The sequence below is a fragment of the Eumetopias jubatus genome, unplaced genomic scaffold (genome assembly GCF_037043125.1).
Source record: "Eumetopias jubatus isolate StellerSeaLion01/CBP00866 unplaced genomic scaffold, mEumJub1_p1.0 scaffold_7, whole genome shotgun sequence".
Taxonomy (NCBI): Eukaryota; Metazoa; Chordata; class Mammalia; order Carnivora; family Otariidae; genus Eumetopias; species Eumetopias jubatus.
In genome coordinates this window covers 129,222,462-129,243,641 of record NW_028274813.1, presented here as the reverse complement: position 1 = coordinate 129,243,641, position 21,180 = coordinate 129,222,462, and the positions used below count along the sequence as shown (strand labels likewise).

General features: G+C 43.5%; 1 protein-coding gene across 5 annotated transcripts in view; it reads right to left on the bottom strand.

The window, feature by feature from the left end:
• The window catches only part of CHD2 (chromodomain helicase DNA binding protein 2), a 134,601-nt gene that overhangs the window by 4,809 nt on the left and 108,612 nt on the right, over window positions 1–21,180 (bottom strand). For all 5 annotated transcript variants that reach the window (XM_088024952.1, XM_028122121.2, XM_028122120.2 and 2 more), the window contains 7 exons: window positions 20,087–20,215; window positions 19,036–19,176; window positions 17,185–17,319; window positions 11,939–12,117; window positions 9,861–9,960; window positions 7,030–7,243; window positions 2,013–2,256 (listed from right to left, as the gene is read on the bottom strand). In XM_088024952.1, coding sequence (XP_087881078.1) covers window positions 2,013–2,256; window positions 7,030–7,243; window positions 9,861–9,960; window positions 11,939–12,117; window positions 17,185–17,319; window positions 19,036–19,176; window positions 20,087–20,215 — 1,142 coding nt within the window. The remainder of the gene's footprint in view (window positions 1–2,012; window positions 2,257–7,029; window positions 7,244–9,860; window positions 9,961–11,938; window positions 12,118–17,184; window positions 17,320–19,035; window positions 19,177–20,086; window positions 20,216–21,180) is intronic.

The following is a 21,180-nucleotide window of genomic DNA, read 5'->3' as shown; positions in this document are numbered from 1 at the left end:
GCAGCTCCCATTCTGCCCAAAGAATCTGAACAGCAAGACCTGAAAGGGTCGAACCGTTTGCAAGTAACCTGTGTCTCACAACAAAGCTCCAGAATATTTATAGGAATACAAAATACTTGGCACTCGGTGAGGCATCTAATCAAAAATTACCAGGCATGGAGAAAACCAGGAAACTAAGACCATAATGAGGAAATAAGCTAATCAACTGAAACTGACCCAAATGGTAGAACTAGCCAACAAGGATAAAACTATTTATAAGCTGTATTCCAGATTTCAAAAGGTTAGAGAAAGACTTAATTTGGGGGGAAAAAAATGCCCAAATACAACTTCTAGAAATAAAACTCCAATGTATGAAATGCAAAACATATCAGAGGGGCCTCAAGGCAGGTTGACATTGAAAAATAAATCTCAGTGAACTTGTAGACACAGCAATAGAAACTATCCAACGGAGACAGAGAGAAAACAAAATTTAAAAAAAAAACAGCCATCAGTGAGCTGGGAGACCAATACAAACAGCCGAATTATAGGTGTAATTAGAATCTCCAAAAGAGGTGAGAAAGAGACCAGAAGAAATAATGGTAAAAAAATATTCCTAATTTGGTAAGATAAACCCACAGATCCAAGAAGCTCAACACTTCCCAAGCAAAACAAACACGAGGAAAACTACAGCAAGGTGCACTATACTCACTGATAGAAACTAGGAATAAAGGAATAAAAATGTTATGTAAAGAGAAACAAAGATAGAGATGACAGATTTTTTTCATCAGAAACAGTTCAAGTTGACAGAAGAGGAACATCTTTAAGGTGCTGAAAGTATTCATCTAGAATTTATGCCCAGCAAAGGTATCTTTCATACATGAACGCCAACTAAGGACTTTCTCAGACAGAGAAATGCTGAATTTATCACCAGCAGACCCACAGTAAAATGACAGTCCTTCAGGCAAGAAAAAAAGTGATACTGAACGGAAATACAGATCTAGACAAAGAAATACAGGGCAAATGCCCACTGGAGCCTGACTAGAAGATACGGAAGGGTGGGAGGTGAGGGGGACACAGACCCCTCCTAAAGGAGACAGCGGCTACTCAGCTAGAGCCACTGTGCTAATGTGTTACCAGATGCTCCAAAAAAAAGGAGATGTTTATACAAAACTTTCTAAACTTAAATTCAAGCCCAAAGCATGTTGTTAGCCTAAGGAAAACCAAAGCTGCTGTGAGGTTAAAATACAGTCAAGTCCTAAAATTAGGAAGAATAAATAAAACCTCTTCAGCCCTTCCCACAGCTATTCTCACAGGTTACAATGCTAACTGGCTCATAATGGTCTTGTACAGCTGTAGCCAGGGTACGACTTCAAAAAGCCCTCTACCCCTAAACTGTGCGGTCATGGCAGACAAGGACCACGGGCTGGGACCCATCTCAGGATCCTGCTGAGAGGTGCACACCAAGCTTAATAATTTGGTTGCAGACTCTAGTATTTTAAGGTTACTGCTTCTCTACATTTCCTCAGAGGAAGACAGAAAACCTTTCCTGAAACTACAGATGGCTCCCTATGACCCAAAGGACACAACTTAAGACCTATAACTTGGCATTCAACCCCTTACTAGCCAAAGTGTTCATCTTCTGGGCTTCCCTCTTTGGGTGCCAACCCTTGGCCTGGGCCCATGATACCTATTCCACCTGTTCCATTTCTGTCCCCTTAGCAGGCTCTTCAGGGCCCAAAGCAAGAATCAGCAACCTCTCCTCTTCCTCAGCCCCCAGGAAAAACCACAAAAACCTCTACTTTCAATATCCACTCAGCACACAGTGTCAGCTGCCTGCACCAGGATTCCTCCCCAATACCCTGAGGATGCCCTGACAGCAACAACGTCAGCTCAGACTGGGGACCATGCCTGGCACACGAGGAGACGTTCAATGCACATTTAATTAGACGTGAATGCGTACGTTGTCTCTCCCCCTCCAAGAGTAAAACTCCTGGCAGAGATCAGCGCCTGGTGTCTCAGGACCTCCGGCCTACCTGTCATAGTAATCTCTGTGCCCCCTGTGGTCGCGGTCACTGCTGTACTGGTCATAAGGTCTCTTCCTGGACAGGCTGTTGGGCCTGTAGCTCCCCGAGCGGTGGGCGTCCACGTGTCGCCGGTCCCCGTAATGGTGCTCCTTGTACCAGTGCTGCTCGTACTGATGGTGCCTGTCACCGCCCCACGGAGCATTGCTGCCTCCACCATAGCTGAACTTTCTTTCCCTCTGCCAGTCTCCTCGATCTGCAGGAAAAGGAAGAACAGTTTCACGACCACAAATGGCTGAATTTCACAACCACGGAAGTTTAAACTCAAAGGCTGACCCGTGTTACAGAGATAGACACTGTTTCCTCCTTCACAGCCTCTCTGCTGCTGGGAAACACACCAGTACTGAGTCCCAACATCCTCTCCCTCAAATTTTAAGGCAAAAGAAAGTTCATGGCCTTTCTCTTAGGAAGTCCTACGAACTATGGCTTTTTATTCTCCAAGCCTCTATACCTTCCAATCTGGGGCAGACCCTTAAAATGAGATTTCACTCAAAAAAACAAAACCAAACATTAATTCAGAGAACAGAACTTGCTGAGTTTCACAGCAGCGAGGTAGCAGCTACTGTTTACATGTCAAAAGTTTATTTACCTGCTAGTACCATAAGCTGTGCCTGGTCTCGGAAAATATTTCCAGACTAGACATACTGATTGTATTACTCTTTCCCAGCCCACACCAAAGAGATGAACCTCCTCCTGTAAAAAGTAATTCCTTTCACTCTGGATTTGGATCAGTATGCTACCTCTCAAGGACAGGGCCAATCTGAAATGTTTTTGCTTCTTCAGCCTCCCTTTTCCCCTGAGAAGAATCACACTTACTTGGTCAGAAAACGTAGTGAACACACAAAAGTCCAGGAATGGAGGCTACAGTGGGCTCAAGTGTGACCCCAAAAAGATAGGTCCATTTAGAACCTGTAAGTGTGACTTTACTTGAAAATAGGGTCTTTGCAGATGTAATTAAGGATTTCAAGATGAGATCATCTTGGATTTAGATTGGGCCCTGGATCCAATGACAGACACTCTTCTAAGAGAAAGGCAGAGGGAGGTCTGAGACAGACACAGGGAGGAAGGCCATGCACTGATGGAGCCAGAAACGGGGATGACACAGCCACCAGTCAAGGGGCACCAAGGAGAGCAGGCAGGCACTACACAGCAGGACAAGGGCTGGGAACAGATTCTCCCTCACGTCTTCCAGGAAGAAACAACCCGACTGATACCCTGGCTTCAGACTTCTGGCCTCCGGAAGTGTGAAAGAATACATTTCTGTTGCTCTAAGCCACCCAGTTCGTGGTTCTTTGTTACAGGCAGCCTTAGGCTTAACCAGAAGGAACTATGTGGCCTCACAGGAAATCCATCTTCTATCTACAACTACGCTAACACCAAAAAGAAGCCACCAGAGAGGTGTCTCTCTACTCATTTTGCTGGTCTTCTAAGCATTTTTGTATAGAGTCACAGAATAACACCCTGAAGGAACCTGTGCAGCTTAGAATCTGACACCACTGAAGTAACATGCAGTCAACCAGCAGCTTCAAGTCACTGTGATCCACGGTGGGTCAGGCCAGAGAACCAACAAGTTAAAAACGTTGACTACTCAGCCTAATAACTTAATGGACAACAACAAAAAAAGAAGACACCTTCACAAAATGAAAACAAATCACTTGAAGATGGCTTCAAACTGAATGGAAAGTAATATTTCAAACAGGGTGTCGGTGTCTGCGGGATAGTGGAGATGCTTACAATTCCAGCCAAGCCATTTATTTCCAGAGAAACCAAACAGTGCTTTTCTTTCTTCTTGAACCCGCCATGAGGTAGGTCGCTGGTTAGGAAGTACTGAGCTATTAAGGAGATGGGTGAGAATCCAAGACTTAAATAAAAGACTACAGTGAGTGGACTAAGAAAAGTTCTTTCAAAGCATCAGAATATAAATTCAGTGACGTCACATGAATAACATAAAACCAGTCTGAACCCAGGGAAAAGTCAGGACAAATACAATTAGACCTACAAACATGGAAACACTGCCCAATCATCTTTACAGTAATTACCTTTTTCCCTGTCAATCAAATGGTGATCAATTAATTCTGAACTACTTAGATTTTTAAGATTGGAAGACATGGAACTTTTGCTTCCAGGTAGTTTAGAGCAGTTTGTAGCAGAATTACATTCCTCCAAGAACAGTAAAAAGGCCACGTAAACAAAACTTACCTGTTGGAAGACATCAAAGATCAGCCAGAGCTATGAGGCCTAGAAGGAGTAAGACTCCAAAGAGCAGAAAAGCTCACAGAGGGAAGAGGTGACTGCCGAAGCCACTGCAGGCAGGGAGGGCTGTGATTCTGAGCACAGGTGAGAGGCTGAGTATCTGAGCTGCTCCCAGCACAGGACTAGAGACACCAGCAGAGCCTTCAGAGGCCCTTCTAGGCTAGAGGGGCATGGCAGAAACGCACAACCAACCTTCCCTTAGGACATGTGCTGAGTCTGCAGGGAGCAGAAGGCTAAAAACCTAAACTGGAACCCTCGGAACAGCAGATCAGCCTGGGGCAGTCTCACGGTGCTGAGAACACCAAGATCGAAGCTTAGAGCCTGCGGAAGGGGAGGGGGCAGAGAATGGCCCCTGCTGAGCACTGGAAAGAGCTAAGCTCCAGGAACAGGGGACCAGCAGCAGACTAGATCAGAATGATCGCCTCACACTCTATGTGCCCAGGGGAGGAAAGAATGAATCCGCTCTGGGGAAAAGCAACATCACCTGGAGCTTGCACAATTTCTAAAACATAGGTTCCCCTTTTTATCTTTTTTTTGAAGATTTTATTTGAGAGAGAGAGACAGAGCAAGAGAGAGCACAAACGGTAGGGAGGAGTAGAGGGAGGTGGGCTTGATCTCAGGACCAACTGAGCCACCAGGCATCCCGTAGATTTCTCCCATTTAATCAAAAATAACTAGGCATAAAAGACAGTACTGTAGGACTGAAAACCAAGAGAAATAAAACATACAACAGAAAATGACGAACAATAATTCAGATACTGGAATCAGCAGGTTAAAATTTTTAAATAACTATAATTCTTATGTTCAAAAAAAGAGGAAAATATGGAGAAAATCAAGTTTTCTAAAAGCCTGAGAATTTTACAAGACTGAAATGTATTTTTCAAAACAATCAAATGGAAATCCTAGAACTGAAGTTTAGAAAGAAATTAACACTTCATTCTAATTATTATGGAATACACGACCCTTTGCAAAATCCTACACTATGATTTCTATATATTCCATATACTTTTAGCTTTGATTCTATATACTTTTTTCCCTTTCTTCTTACTTGTATCTTTAAAATCCATGCTCAGTATAACCAGTAAAGCAACAGATGGAGAAATTATTAACTTCCTACAATCAGCCCTCCATTCCCAGCATCCTGAGGTCACTGGTACTGGGTGTGTTTTCACATCTTTCTCTACACTTATTAAACATATACTATGGAAAACAGTTTGGTGGTTCCTCAAAAAATTAAATTAGAATTACCATATAACTCAGCAATTCCACTGCCAGGAATATACCCAAAAGAGCTGAAAACAGGTCCTCAAATACGTATTACACACAGATTTTTCACAGCAGTACTATTCACAATAGCCAAAAAGTAGAAACATCCTAAATGTCCATTAACCCATGGATGGATGACTGTGACCTGTATCTATACAAATCAGCCACAAAAAGGAATGAAGTACTCACACACGTTACAATGTAGATACACCTTGGAAATATTATGCCAAATAAAAGAAATCAGACACATATAGTATGATTCCATTAACAGGCAGTGTCCCAAACACATGAATCCAGACAGACAGAATACACACTGGGGCTGCAGGCAGGGGATGGAGAGAAACGGCCCCACAGATGTGGGATTTCCATTTGGATTTCCATTTGAGCTGATGGAAATGTTTTGTGACTAAGATAGAAGGGTGGTTACGTAACACTGAATGTACTAAATGCCACTAAACTGGATATTTAAAATGGTAAAGTTTGGGGCGTGTCTGCCTTCAGCTCAGGTCATGATCCCAGGGTCCTGGGATGGAGCCCCGCATCAGGCTCCCTGCTCCGCAGGACGTCTGCTTCTCTCCCTCCGACCACCCCTGTTCCTGGTTGCTCTTTCTCATGCTCTCTCTCACAAATAAATAAAATTTAAAAAAACATAAAAATAAAATGGTAAAGTTGATGTTATGTGAATGTCACCTTAATAAATCTAGACATACACAGATTTTGTTGCTTTCTCTCTTATCTTTTATCTCTAAAGCCAACTCATTCTTTTTAATAATAGATCATAATATATGGAACACCAGTGTCCTACTATTTATGATTCTCCTGTTAAGGGATATCGAAGTTATTTCCAGCTTTTTGCCATTGTAAGACTGGAATGGCATCCTCATACATTCTTGTACAAACCAAAAAGAAAAGGCTTATGTATTTAGATATTTCAGATTAATTTCTGGAAACATTGCAGCAATTCACACTGTTAGCAATTTGTGTATTCCACCCTTTTTTGTTGATCTGAATGGGCAAAAAAAATTGGTTAGCTTGCTATTGCCTTAATTTACATTTCCCTAGGAGCAGTGCTGGTCACCTTGTCATAGTGGCCACTTGAATTTCCTCTTCTGTATGAATTCTCTATTCCTAATCGCTGTCCATTTCTCTATTTGCTAATTCTTTCGTTGTCAATTTACAAGGCTCTTTCAGTATTAACAGTTTTAACCATTTCACCATCCTATATAATGTAAATTGCTCATCTCAGCCTATTACTTGTTTATGGTGGCCATGTTCTTCTTCAAGCTGGAGTAACAAACGGCCTTTTGGACCTTTACTTCACCCTCTGTCTCACTGAGACAGAAGACAGTAAAGTCCTGAAGGAGAACAGAGCACAAAGTCTAGCTGCTATCTTCAGAAAATAAAATGACTCTTTTGGCATCTCTTTTTAAAACTCCACTTAATGACCTACCTGCGTTACTAAAGTGTCTCTTGTTGGGGTGATTATAGTTATCTCGTGGGTGTCCGTGCATCTGTGGGCCATGGGAGGCAGGCAAGTGAGGCTTTTGAGGGTGAAGGTTGTGCGGGGCGTGCGACTGAGATATCAGGGAGTCCCGGCTGGAGCCCGAGGCCTCTGGTCGAAACGGCTTCTTACCACCAATCACATCATCTTTCTTCTTTTGCTCCTAAGAATAAAAGGAAACCAAAGCATCTTAAGCCCCCCGGTGGAATTCCCAAGAACAGTACAGAGATCACCACCTGTAAGTATTCCTCTCTTGGCTTCCAACCCGCCATCTACTACATGCTTATAGAAAACATGTTCCGAAATTCCCGAGCTCCCGCAGCACACCAGTCAAAGCAGCATGTGCTGCTCTGACAATAAAGTCACCCCAAGCTGGCAAGTCCTGTGAGCACAGATCACGGACTGCTGGGGCCACCGCACTGGGCATGCACGGAACAGACGCCCAGGCTGTGCGCATTCTCAGAGATTCAGGGACAGCTGGGGCCACCTCACTGAGCATGCGCGGAACAGACGCCCAGGCTGTGCGCATTCTCAGAGATTCAGGGACTACTGGGGCCACCGCACCGGGCATGCGCGGAACAGATGCTCAGGCTGTGCGCGTTCTCAAGAGATTCACGGACCCCTGGGTGCCACCGCACCGGGCATGCGCGGAACAGATGCTCAGGCTGTGCGCGTTCTCAAGAGATTCACGGACCCCTGGGTGCCACCGCACCGGGCATGCGCGGAACAGACGCCCAGGCTGTGCGCGTTCTCAAGAGATTCACGGACGCCTGGGTGCCACCGCACCGGGCATGCGCGGAACAGACGCCCAGGCTGTGCGCGTTCTCAGAGATTCAGGGACTGCTGGGGCCACCGCACCGAGCATGCGCGGAACAGAGGCCCAGGCTGTGCGCATTCTCAGAGATTCCGGGACTGCTGGGGCCACCGCACTGGGCATGCGCGGAACAGACGCCCAGGCTGTGTGCGTTCTCAAGATTCACGGACCCCGGGTGCCACCGCACCGGGCATGCGCGGAACAGACGCCCAGGCTATGTGCGTTCTCAAGATTCACGGACCCCGGGTGCCACCGCACCGGGCATGCGCGGAACAGACGCCCAGGCTGAGATTTAGCTTGGACCGCGTAAAACTAGGACCACCAACTTTCCTAGACTAACTAGAACCAACAAGCCCTGACTAGCCCAGGGGGTACTAGTTCCTACGCCAAAGTCAAGCTAAACATCTGTTTGCTTCTTTACCACACAAGTAAAATGTGACATAAAAATAGAAAATACAGTAAGAAAAAAATAAATGCAAAGTGACCTAAAATCTCACCCCCAGAAGAATTAATGCCTGTAATTTGGTCCATGTCTTTCTAAGCTTTTTTTTTTAACAACAAAAATATTATTCAGTATTCTTCTTTCACTTCATGTATTGTGAACATCTCATGTAAACACTTATTTGCACTATTTTATTATGGCTGAGTAACTCCCCAGTATGGATATATCATGACCCATTTTTTGGACATTTAAGTCATTTCCACTGTAAACATGTTTAAATCCTTAATTACCTCATTAAATTCTCAGAACTGCTTTGTCTATTGACAAATCTGACTTGTCCTTCAGCACAGCTGTGACAGTGTGCACCCCCAGCAGCAGGACTACTACTTTCACTCAACGATACTCCCTTCTGAGACTTAGATGAATGTGGCCCTTGACCATCATGTGTCTGACTTCATCGTGTGGAATTTCCAGTCCCCACTAGAGGGTCTTTCCCCCCCCAGGCTTTTCCTGACTATCCTCTCGGACTTTTACAATGCTTAAAATTTACATTAACATGCAGTGATATTAATATATTTCTGTATGTTACTGCTGTATCATACTCTTCCATGTAAAATTAAATTAGAAAGTACTTGAGAGTACTACTCTACAGTCCCACACAATGCTAAGCATAGTGTTAAGTTCATGCAACAAATACTTCTGAGCACCTGCCCCATGCCCAGCACCATTCCAGGCACAGAGGACATAGCACAGGATGAAAGATGTAACATCTCTGCCTTCATGGAGCTGACATGTTAGTGGCGGAGGTGTTCAATGTTCACAGATCGGCCCTGAGTGGCTGATTTGGGTAAGGCCCACATGGCAAGTCAGCAGATCTGGAAACAGGCATGCAGGCATAAGGAACACAGCCCCTGCAGAATCAGCAAAGTCACTTATGTCCCCATCGCCCTATGCCAGAGAAAGGAAGGAACTTCTTCTGGGTACCTTCTTGTATTTGCTCCTTTCCATGAGCAGCTGGGACACTATGTACGAAAGCTGGAAGGACACCAGGTATACATGGCCAGAAAAGAACAGAAAAGTATTTTCTGCCCATGACCCTGTTACTAGTCAGGAGCCACGTTTCTAAGCTACCACAAGATTGGTGAATAAATGATTCCGGGACATAGGAACACAGGGTAACAACTCCTTGTCGGAATTTTAACATGCTTTGGTTCTAATACGTCAGCTATTCCACCTGTCTAGTTTCACTGTTACTTTCACCACTAGGGGAGCATGCCGAGAGACTGCAGAGCTAACATGGTATTAGGGCGCACTGTGGCGGGGACAGGCGGGGCGGTGCTGGCCACCTCCACCCCTGCTAGACCTCCACCCCATCTGTAGTGAGGGCAGAGAACCAAGGACCCTTCTAGCACCAACAATATCATCCCATGACCATCTCCCCAGGGAAAAACTGTAATGAAGGAATTTTTCTGTGGAATTGGTTTTTATCTGTTTGTATAAATTAGGATTAAATTTGTATTTTACCTCCTCTTCTTGAGATCTTTTCTTATGAGCCATCTTGTATAACTTATGCAATTTTCGAGCATCAAATTCTGTAAACTTGGAAACAAAAATCCACAGATTCCTAAAAAAAATAAAAAATAAAAAAATACAGTTCTAAGTAAATTATAGAATTCTTTAAATGACTTTCTATTCTCTTTATTATGGCAAGCTACTGAATTCTGCCATGGATACTCGACCAAGTGTAGAAATTAAATAACAGAAACATTCTTTCAGGTCTGCGCTTCATTAACACATCTGTAGATGCCAGCGTCAACAGAGTCTGGCCGCTGGGCCTGGAGACGAAGGCTCTGCTCCTAGCTAAAACCCCTTCCTTCACCGGCACCCAGGAAAGTCTTGGAAGTCTTCCTCCACGTTCCACACCTCCAGATTCAGCCACACAGCCCATCATTACCACCATCTTCCCGGCTGGGACCTACAGACATTCGGGCATCCCCATGTTGCTGTCCCTCCTTCCGTCCCACTTGTCACCACCAAGACCTCTCGTTTCTTCCTTAAAACTCCAAGCAGCGCCCCCCTGCAATGCCACTGCACTCACCCTAGCAAGGCATTACCCTGGATGGCAGAGTGACTGACAAGACGGACATCTAGAACAAGGAGGCAGCGGTACTCGCAGTGAGCTAGGAGTCTCACCTCCTTCCACACTTTGTAGAGAACAGTTTGACCACGTCCTGCCACCCACAGAAACAGGACTGGCTCCCGGAGTAATAAACCTGCTGCACCTTCCCTTCCTTTTTAAGATCGTCTAGAATGGGCTTCAGTGGTCTTAACAAACTGCCTTTAAACCCTAAAAACCTCCCAGCCCCCCTCACCGGCCCACTTGTAAGCCTGTGCCAAAGCCTAAGTAAGTCCGCCCTACTCTTCCACGCCCAGCCTGCCTCTCAGAAGTGTAGAAATTTCTATACTTGGTCTACACCGGCCTGCCTCTCAGAAGAGCATCCTCCCTGACTGCTCTTCTGCAGGCCCCGCCTCCTTCTCCAACACCTACCATACCTGGTTGTGCAATGACCACTTCAGGATGGATAGTGTCTCTGGAATGGGCAAGGACCTTCTTACAAACGACTGCTAGCCAGGTCTACAGTGCCCCACACACTTCAACACAGGCCCCAGTGCCCGGCAGGAAGCCTAGCTTCAGAGATCTATGTATTAGAATGACCTTTTGTTCTCTTCCAACAGGGATTAACTTGGCTAGAAAAACAGCCCAGTGGCTAGGCACAGGAAGAAGTTGGTAACAGTATAAAGGGGAACAAAAATAACATTTTGAAACTTAATTTTTTTGATAGGTGTGAAGCATGCTATGGATAGCATCATGACAAAGTTTTCTTAGATCCATTTTTCACTCAAAACCAATCCAATCCACTGTGATTGGGTATATTATACCAAATAATTACATGAACCATGAAGCACATGAGTTCAAAGTCACTTTGGATTATGGAAAGAGACTTAATGTTACAATTATCTTTGAGAAAGAAATTCCAGTTGTGTTTTCCTAAAAAATCAAAAGTGAATATATAAATGACTATATATGAGCCATGATATGCCTTACAAATTAAAGTTCTGAATTAAACTGCATTAATACAAATTACTACTAGAGTTCTTCAATTATCAGAGAGAATGGAAAAATCATAGTTCTGGTGATTTTAATCTTTGTTTCACCTCATGTGTTAGTAGAGAACTATTCAAATAGTTATTGTATCTGTCAACCTGAGGTGGGTGAAGTAGTGAGACTAGATGATTTTTATCCCTTCCAGGTTTACAGATCAAGTCTTTGCTCTGAGAACAGGCCGGCAAATCCAGTCTCCCTGCTGTTCTCTTATAAAATAATGACATCATCCTACCTATTCAAAAGACTGTCTCAGTGGAATGTCTATTGCAGGAAAACGAAATTGAAACCTGCGGGTACATTGCCAATGGATGGGTTTTATCGGGGGGGAAAAATTCTCATTAGGTGGCTATGTCAGCTTTTATAAAACAAACACAGAACCCTCCCCACACACACACTGTCAAATCACACCAGGCAATCTGAGGCCGAGGGCACCTACCTTCTCCACAGTTTGATGTGCTCCTGGTCTGAGTAGGCTTTAAGGCACTCGGCTATCCGGTCTCCGATTTTCAGCAGGCAGTTTCGGGTGTGCTCTAGCTGTTCTTGCACGTTCAGCCCCTTGTCGGGTTTGTCCAGTTGTTTCAGTGCCTTTTTCACAGGCCTCATCCGCTCTTTGCACTGGAACAGGCCAACAGAATAGAGACATAAAACATTTGCAGCAAGGACATCTTGTCTTTGTTCCCTGTGTCCTAAATTCCCAGAGAAAACCCAGCCCACCCTCACAGCATGTTACCGCTAACGGAGGAACGGGTTAAAGCCCAGGGAACAACCATAAATGTAAAGTCAGGAAAACCTGAGGTGCAGGTCCCAACAGCATCTCTTAAGAGTGATGGCTTCTATACCTTCCTTTTATTATAGCTCAAAATGCTGTCTCCTCGTCTGCAAGAGGGCTGTGATAATGCCTCATAAGGTCATTATGAAGATAAAATGAGAAGCAAGATTACAGGCCTAACCCAGAAATGTCCCACCACCAGATAAACTATCTAAAACTGCAGGATAAAATAGTAACAAGTCCTTTGGATGTATAAGAAACTAAGGGGGAAGGCTTGCAGATAAAGATGGTGAGCTGAACACAAAAGTCATTTTCTCCCCCTGCCCAACTCCACTGAACAACAGTAAAGAGAGTGTTTCAAAAAACCCACAAAGGGAAAAGGAAAGAGAAAACAAAAGCAACAAAATATTGGCAGTAAGGGAAATGACTTAAGAGGCCCGAGATGAGAACCAACCTGGTTTATACTGCCACATTCCACCCCAGAGGCAAGCTAGGTACCTCTGAAGTAGGAGAGTTAAAACTAACAAGTGGTTTTTTCCAACAATGCTTAGAAGTAACAAATACCCAGATTCACAAGAGACACCCAAACTTCCAACTTGGCCCAGCAAAAAGATAAAGAAGCGGTCTCTGAACTGGGCTCCGTACTGAAGCAGGAGCATATGAGCAGACACCCTAGAGGAGCCTGCGCCTGGCCTTCTGCCTCCCAGACTCCAGAATGAAGAGAGCCAGGCCTTCGACCTCCACTCAGGAGACTGGAGGGTCCTTGTCCACAAAATCTGACCTTCTAAGAGGAGGAACTACCCCGTGCAAGCCTCCCAATGAAGCAGCGCAGCCATATCACCAGAGAGTAAACATGGGAAGTTGACCAAGCCCTACCCACATGCTCAGAGCTTCGGGTCAGATGGTTAGTCCCCTACTCCCAAATGTGTGCAGACAACCAATGATTACAAGTCATCTGAAAAAATATCTAACATCAACGATGGAAAACAAGTTAAAGGGAAATATAAAAAAAAAAATTCAGAGAACCACGGGCAGGGGAAGATCATGGATATAAAACATGACAAGAGAAGTGAAAAGCTTAAAAGAAATACTAATGTGAGATAAGTGAAGGGGCTCTCCTAGAAAGAAGAATTTAAAACGCAGAAATGAAAAACATGTAGTAATATTATGGACCACTCCCAGAGTCCAGTTTCCCAAAACAAAAAGTTCTGTAAAGATAAAACTAAGAATTAGGAGGAAATCACCACAAAATAATTCAAGAAAACTTCTCAGACCCATAGGGCATGGCTGTCAACCACAAAGCTATCTGGCACGACAGACTACTAAGCACATGAGCACGAAATTTCAAAACAAAGAAAACCCTACAAACTTTTATCGGTCTGTGGTAATTCCATCTGTTTACTTTTCAGAGTTAAACCTCAATTTTCAAGAAGTACACAAAATAAAAGATGTACCACAACCTGGAAGGTGTATGTAATGACTGTAATAGGTAAGAAAGAGATCAATATCATGAATGTATAAAGGACTGCTAGAGAAAAGGTAAAACCAAATTACCCCAAAATAGGCAAAGAATACAACAGACAGTCCACTGGAAACATGAATGCCTAACAGATACGAAAACAAACGTTCAATACACCACTGATCAATATTTCATACCCCTTAGACTGGCAAAAATTGAGAAGTCAGAACTAACCAAGTGCTTCTGAGACTGGGAAGCGATCGGAACTCCAATTCCCTGCTAGGAGTGTATAAACCTCCACCATAGCTGGAGGGGGTAATTCGACAGTACCTAGTGACATGGTCGACGTGCGTGCCCAAGGAAAGACCTAGAGCTCTGCGCAAGCACTACTCTAAAGAAGTGCTTACACATGGGTCAATGAAAATACTTTCAAGACTTCTGCTACCATTTTTGGTAATTAACCTTTGGAAAGCCCCAAGGTTCAACTACAGGAGAAGCAATGAATTATGGAAGTCAGGATATAAAATACTATGAAACAGGTTTTGGATTTTTTTTAATTTTTAAGTAAGCTCTGTGCCCAGTTTGAGGCTTAAACTCGCAACCCCGAGATCAAGAGTCGCATGCTCTACCAAGTGGGCCAGCCAGGCACCCCTGAAACAGTTTAAATTACCAACATGGACAAACCTCAAAAATAGAGATGCTGCGGGAGGAAAATCAAGTTACAGGATATACACAGTATGGCATTTTTATGAAGTTTTTAAACATGGAAAGCAATACTGTATGCTGTGTAGACATACGAGAGGCTGTCCAGAAGGGTTAAGAACCCAGGCGCACTATCTGGGTCAAACTTTTGCCCTACCATCTTAACTATGTTAACACACAACTTCTGTGACTCTCTTCATTTTATTTTTTTTTTTAAGATTTTGTTTTTATTTACTTATTTCTTGAGAGAGAAAGAGTGTGAGTGGGAGAGCTGGAGGAGAGGGGCAGGGAGAGAGACAACCTTAAGCAGACTCCCCGCTGAGCAGGGAGCCCAACTTGGGGCTCGATATCACAACCCTGAGATCATGACCTGAGCCGAAACCAAGAGTCAGACGCTTAACCGACTGAGCCACCCAGGCGCCCCTAAATATTTTACTTTTAAGTAATCTACACACCCAACGTGGGGCTCAAACTCACAACCCCAAGATCAAGAGTCATGCTGAGTAAGCCAGCCAGGAGAGAATTACCTACCCCACAGGATTGTTGTGGAGAAAAAAACACAAAAATGCACAAACAGTGCCTGGCTGTTTATGTGTCGTTACTGTCTTTACAGACAAACAGAAGTCGTAAAATGCTAAAACCAAGCGCAAGAACAGTAACTGGATCTAAAACTACCCTTACTTATGGGGAGGTAAGAAAGGAAAAGTGTGGGTTTATTTATTTATTTATTTTTAGATTTTTATTTATTTGACAGAGAGACAGCCAGCCAGAGACAAAGCACAAGAATGGGGAGGAGAGGGAGAAGCAGGCTTCCCGCACAGCTAGGGAGCCCGACGCAGGGGCTCGATCCCAGGCCCCTGGGATCATGACCCAAGCCGAAGGCAGATGCTTAACGACTGAGCCACCCAGGCGCCCCAAAGCGTGGGTTTAGAGTGAGAAACACCAGGGGCCTCAACTTTACTGAGTCTTAAAAACTCACATTTAACAATGCTTCGTGGTACCTGTTATCAATGTCTATTATATTTCTTAAATTTTTCTACATTTTTTAAAAATTTCATATTAAAACATGGCAAAAATAGACAATATGTGAAAGCATTTTTAAAAATAAATAGTTATTATTAGAAGCATTAGGTTAGCATTTTCTCTTATAAATAGTGGACTAAGGAAAAACCAGAACAGATCAGATCAGACGGCTGGTTGTACAATGAATTTATTCATTTAGTCAGTTTATATATTTATTGATATCCCTTTTTCTTTAAAAATACTTCTAACACCTAAATGTACTTTACATAAGAACCACTACTTGCCGTCAGATAGCTGAGGACAGAACAGTCCAGAGAATTAAGAAAAATGAGGTAAATGCAAAGAAAAAAAAAAAAAATATATATATATATATGCATGTATGTACACAGATTTTTGAGAACACAGAGAAAGGAGCAATGAGAGAGAAGACTACCTTACAGAATGAGGTCAGTATTCTATCCTTCACTGCCACACAGCAGGAGTATTTTGAGATCTGGAAGATGAGGTTCTCTTTGAGACTGAATTAACTGATCAAGGGAGCTGCGATTTATGGAAGGCTGGGCAGAAGAGGTGGGAGGAATCACAGAGAGCGGCACAATGAAGACCATGCAGCTCTACTGAGGGGCTGGCCTGTTTCCATTCCCGCTCCAGCTGGTCCATGCACTCCCCTCCCCCATCACATTCCCTGTCCCGTATGAGGAAAGAGACCATGTCCCGGACATGTCTTAGCCCTGAGCACTGCAGTATGGGAGCAGGGAAGACACACCACGTTCACGCTCACCACTGCTCTCACTCACTCAGCCAGGACCCTGGCCTTGTCTCATGTCATGCTGTCCCCTGGTTCTCACCACGCCAGCCACGGTGGCCTTCTGTGACCTACTCGTTGCACCACAGGTGGTCCTGCCACAGGGTCTTTGTGCATGCTGCTGCCTTGCCTTGACATGTTCTTCCCTCCCCTCATCTCTTGTGACCTTTCCCTCTTCCTTCAGAACCCAATTCAAACATAGCCTCCTTAAACATGCCTTCCCAATAGCCCCTGCCTGGGTCAAATCCCCTTCTCCAGGATCTTCAGAGCATCTGCTAAAGATCCCCCACAGCCCATCAGAGTAGCATGAGCACGATCCGTGTGGCTACCTGTCTCCCTTACTCAAATGTGAAGTCTACAGCGACAGAACCAACTCTCTTTGCAACATGGTAGGTAAATTCAGGGTTGACACACAGAAAGTACTCAATAAATGTTAGCTCAGTGAACACTTCTGTTTCCCAAATGCCTCTAAGGGCCCCTGCAGCCTTTCCCTTTTTTTAAAGATTTTATTTATTTATTTGAGGGAGAGAGGGAGAGAGCACATGCAGGCATGGGGCTGAGGGAGAGAGGGAGAGAGACCAACACGGGGCTCCATCCCACAACCCTGAGATCACAACCTGAACCAAAAGCAAGAGTGTGACGCTTAACCAACTGAGCCACCCACCATCCCCCCCCCCCAACTCCCACAGCCTTTCTGCCTAGGAGCACAAGACAGAAAATCGATTCCCCAAAATTCTTTCTCACTAGAGAGTAAGAAAATCTCTTCCTGCCTGCCTATTCCAGAGCAAAAGGTCTTCAGATAGTAGAAGCATGTGTTCTAAGGTAACATACTGATGCTCAGGCCGGCTGAGGCTGTGTGGCGGGACCTGGGGAAGGCAAGCACTGTGGCTGCACACACCAGCACCCCACAATTTCAAGACTTACTATGCTGAACGTTTCCTGGTCCAGATCATCCTCCTCATCCTCTCCAATAGGGACAGGCTCACTTCCTGCTGTAATATGGACAGGACCCTGAGATCGCTTTGATTTACTTGAAGATTTGGCATCACCACCTTTAGGCTTTTAAAAAAGAGTTACAAGGAATCATTGTCATTTGTGCAATCCTGCCTCGCAAGATGGACATCTTCCCTGTCACATCACTCCAGGGCAAATATGACAGGCTCAGTTTACAAAAAAGATAAAGTCTTCTGAAACATCATGTAATCAAATCTACGTGATTAATGAATGGCTTAATTGTACATCACTTCCATTTCTGTCTCCAAACGCACCCAATTATAACTTCAGCTTCAGGACAATGCTGTTTTGGCTTCTATCCCCTCATCCATAAAATGCACAAAAACATCAACAGGTGGAGATTATAATAAACTGGCAGAGCTCTTGTACAGTATGATGTAGCAACTTTTATTAACAGCTTATAATCGTACACTTTGACCTAAGAATCTGTATTGACTACAGTGCTGTAAATGACTGAAATGTACATGACCCCACATGAATAAATCTCATTTATCCATGAAAGGATGCAGAAGGATGGAGGTGACTTTGTGTATGAACATTTAAAAAAATACTCTACTTTGTTTACGACTGTGTAATATATAGAAGAAGTACAAAAACATGGATAGGAAAGGTCTCAAACCATGGGGGGAAAAAGGAGAGAGGCAGAGTAATGAAATCATGAAAGAGGAATTTGGGGGATGGGGGGCGCTTCAACAGTGTTGGTAAGATGTGCACAAAACACAAAATACACCAGCCCAACAAAAGGCACTTAGAGTAAATGTGAAAAAATGTTGGCCATAGTTCTATCTGGGGTGGTAGACGAGTAGATGCTTGGTAAAAGGTTCTCTGTGCTTTTATTTTGGAAATATTTCCCTTAAAAAAAAGTATCTCTCTGTGGGAGCAGAAATGGAAAGGTATCTGGCATAGCAAGTTTCCTAACATAAGAAATATGAAAGTGACTTCAATATGGGAAGTCTACGTTGCTTCCAAGATGTTATAATCAAAGAGAATCTTCTTTATCTATTTAAAGTGATTTTAACACTTATTCATTGGGAAAGTTGTTTCTGATGTACTGCTTCGGGGGGAGAAAGGGCTACTCAAAGAATCTGATTTGATCTTCATTTTGTACTTATACGTATAAGACAAAAATTCCCAAGATCAAGAAATTTACTAGAGATTATCACTGGATGGTGGAATTACAGCAATTACTTGTTTGTATGTTTTAATGATTAAGGGTTAATGGCAAAATAATTTCATCAGAAGCCAGCAAGCATACGTGCTACATTCTATCAGAATCTGTGGTTTGGAATTAACCTCACAAAAGTCCCAAAGTGAAGATTATTTAATAGCAGGGCTTTTTATCCATTTCTACTCCAAAAGCTTCTCTTGATATATTTGGGTTGACTCCTAAACTTTTCAAATACTCAAATTCATCTATGGATTGTACTCTTCTACCATGAATATGGGGATGGACACATTTCACATCATTACCTGTAAATGCAGCTTTCTCTCGCCTGTCCTATCTCATCAAAACTTCCCCTCTGAAATACGTAGTAAGAGATCAACTAAAGACCTTTATTTAAAAAAAAAAAAATACCCCACAACTGCACGTTCCCCTCTCTGTAAGAAGAGGTGCAGGCATCCCTCTGACCGCCCCATCCTTCCTTCCTGGATGTACCCTTAAAGAGGCGATTATTTCAGGGCGCTCAAGCCCCATTCTCTAAGTCCTAGAAGAAACTTCAGAGGCTGTGGGCATCTTGGTAAGCAGAAGGACACAGATACCTTCTCTTTCTTCTCTTTTGACTTCTTCCTTTCCTTGTCCCCTTCTTTGTCTTTCCTGGAACTCGTTTGTTTCTCCTTGTTCTCCTTGTTCTCTTTCTTCTTCTGTTTCTTTTTCATTGGACTTTTTTCTAAGCCGTCATCCTAGAAAACAAACAGGACTGTGAGCTTTTGCCACCAACTTTAGATCTACTCATCGACTTTCTGGGGAGAGAAGCACTGTCCACAGTGGCTCATACCTGCATCTACACGTAGAAGCTTGTTTTCAAGTACACAGCCCAAAGCACTTGCCCCTACGATTCTAAGCTCTCTGGTAATAACCAGGTCAGCCGGTAGAAACAGACGCTCTGCAACTCACATCCTCTAATTCCCATAGCAACCCTTCAACCATAAGCATTATCATCCCCATTTCACAGATGGAAAGAACTGAGGACCAGAGATAATATAAATCTGCCACCTAACAATTGTCACGTTGCTACTACTTTTTGAATTTATGTGTGCATGACAAATTCATGCAGTTTCTGTCCCCACTGCTGATCCTCTTGGAGCTAATCTCAAAGTACAATCACACTCGAAGGGCAACGACATAAAATCCCATAAAGCTATCACTCACTGAAAAAACACACTGAATGCTACCAATTTTTCACTTTACTCAAACAAGAGGTCACAAACTGGCAGGCCCTGGGCCAAATCTGACCCACAGATGTATTCTGTTGGCCCACGGTGAACTCAACTGCACAGGCATGAGGCCCCTGGTGAGCCGCAGTCCCCACCACCACTCCCTACCTTTTTCAATCACAAGGCTGGGTGTCACAGGCCATTTATCATTACACCTCGCATGGTTCCCCCTTCACTGACTTCCAGTACCTATGAATCTGTGACGGCTGGCTTAAATGAACAAATCGCTCTCTCACATAGTAAACAGAGACATATCTATTCTGTTTCCACTTTATTGACTCTGCATGTACACCAAACACATTTGAATGGTTTTACACCAGCTGGCACGATAAATACAGGCTAAATGACAACCCTCTAGTGAAATCCAACCGCATACCTTCACTTCTCCCTCTTCCGACGGATTGTCTGAGTGTCTAGGAGATGAAAATTCAACCCCATGCTCATCTTTCAGCCTGGGTTCTTTGTTTTCCTTCTTTACTCGAGGCTTCCTCTTCTTTAATTTGGCCTGGAAAGGAGAGAAAATGGTAAAACCACAAATCTCAAGAAGCACGACCAAAAAACCTTATGGCTCTTCAGACCAGTAACGGCCACGTAACTCAAACGAGAAAATTCAGAGGCAATTCAAAGGAGTGCAACCAATTTTACCCCGGAGAGAAAAAGGGAAACAGTAATGTAGGCCCTGTACATGTCCCTACACCACATAAAAGCATCCATGTCCTTGAATCTATTGATTTGTGTTCAAAATTCATGCTGAAGACAGAATTCAAAAAAAGGAAAAGTACTTTTATGCACAAAGACACAAATAAATATATAAGACCTAAGAGTAACATTAAAAAATCCAGATGTATGGTCTACCTAAAAATTAAGGTAAAGGATAAAATGTTCTCAATCCACTCTAATATGATACAGAAATCTAAAACAAGTATAAACATGATCTAAATCCCTCCCTCCAGAACCTAACGTGTAGTTCATGCGCGTGTTATCTGGAGAATGACACTACTTATGACACTATTACATGAAAAAGGACAAGGTATAGGATTATAGTGATTTTTCTCCCCTAGAATTCATTTTGTTTATAATATAGGGAAATTAATGCAAATGGTAGAGCTCTAAGAGCACTAGGAACACGCACCCAACAAAGAGCTAGTACCAGATGTAACATCTCACTGTGATTCCCACTTCTAGGCCTGACTTTGAAATGAAAAATTGGGAAAATAAAAGCAGATAAAGTTCAGATGAGTTCATTAGCAACTTCGCTAGTATTCTGTACTGAGTAAGTAAGGCAGTCGTAACTGAAGGTCAGTTTCTGAATTAACTGTAGATTCTAACTATCCATACTTTACCTCTGGGACCCATCGTTACAAGCAGCCCAGAGTCAGCTGTACCAGGTAAACCTGGTGGTATTCATACAGTAACCACAACTATATTCCAAAACTGAGGAAGCAGCATAAAGAAACAGCAACATATGTC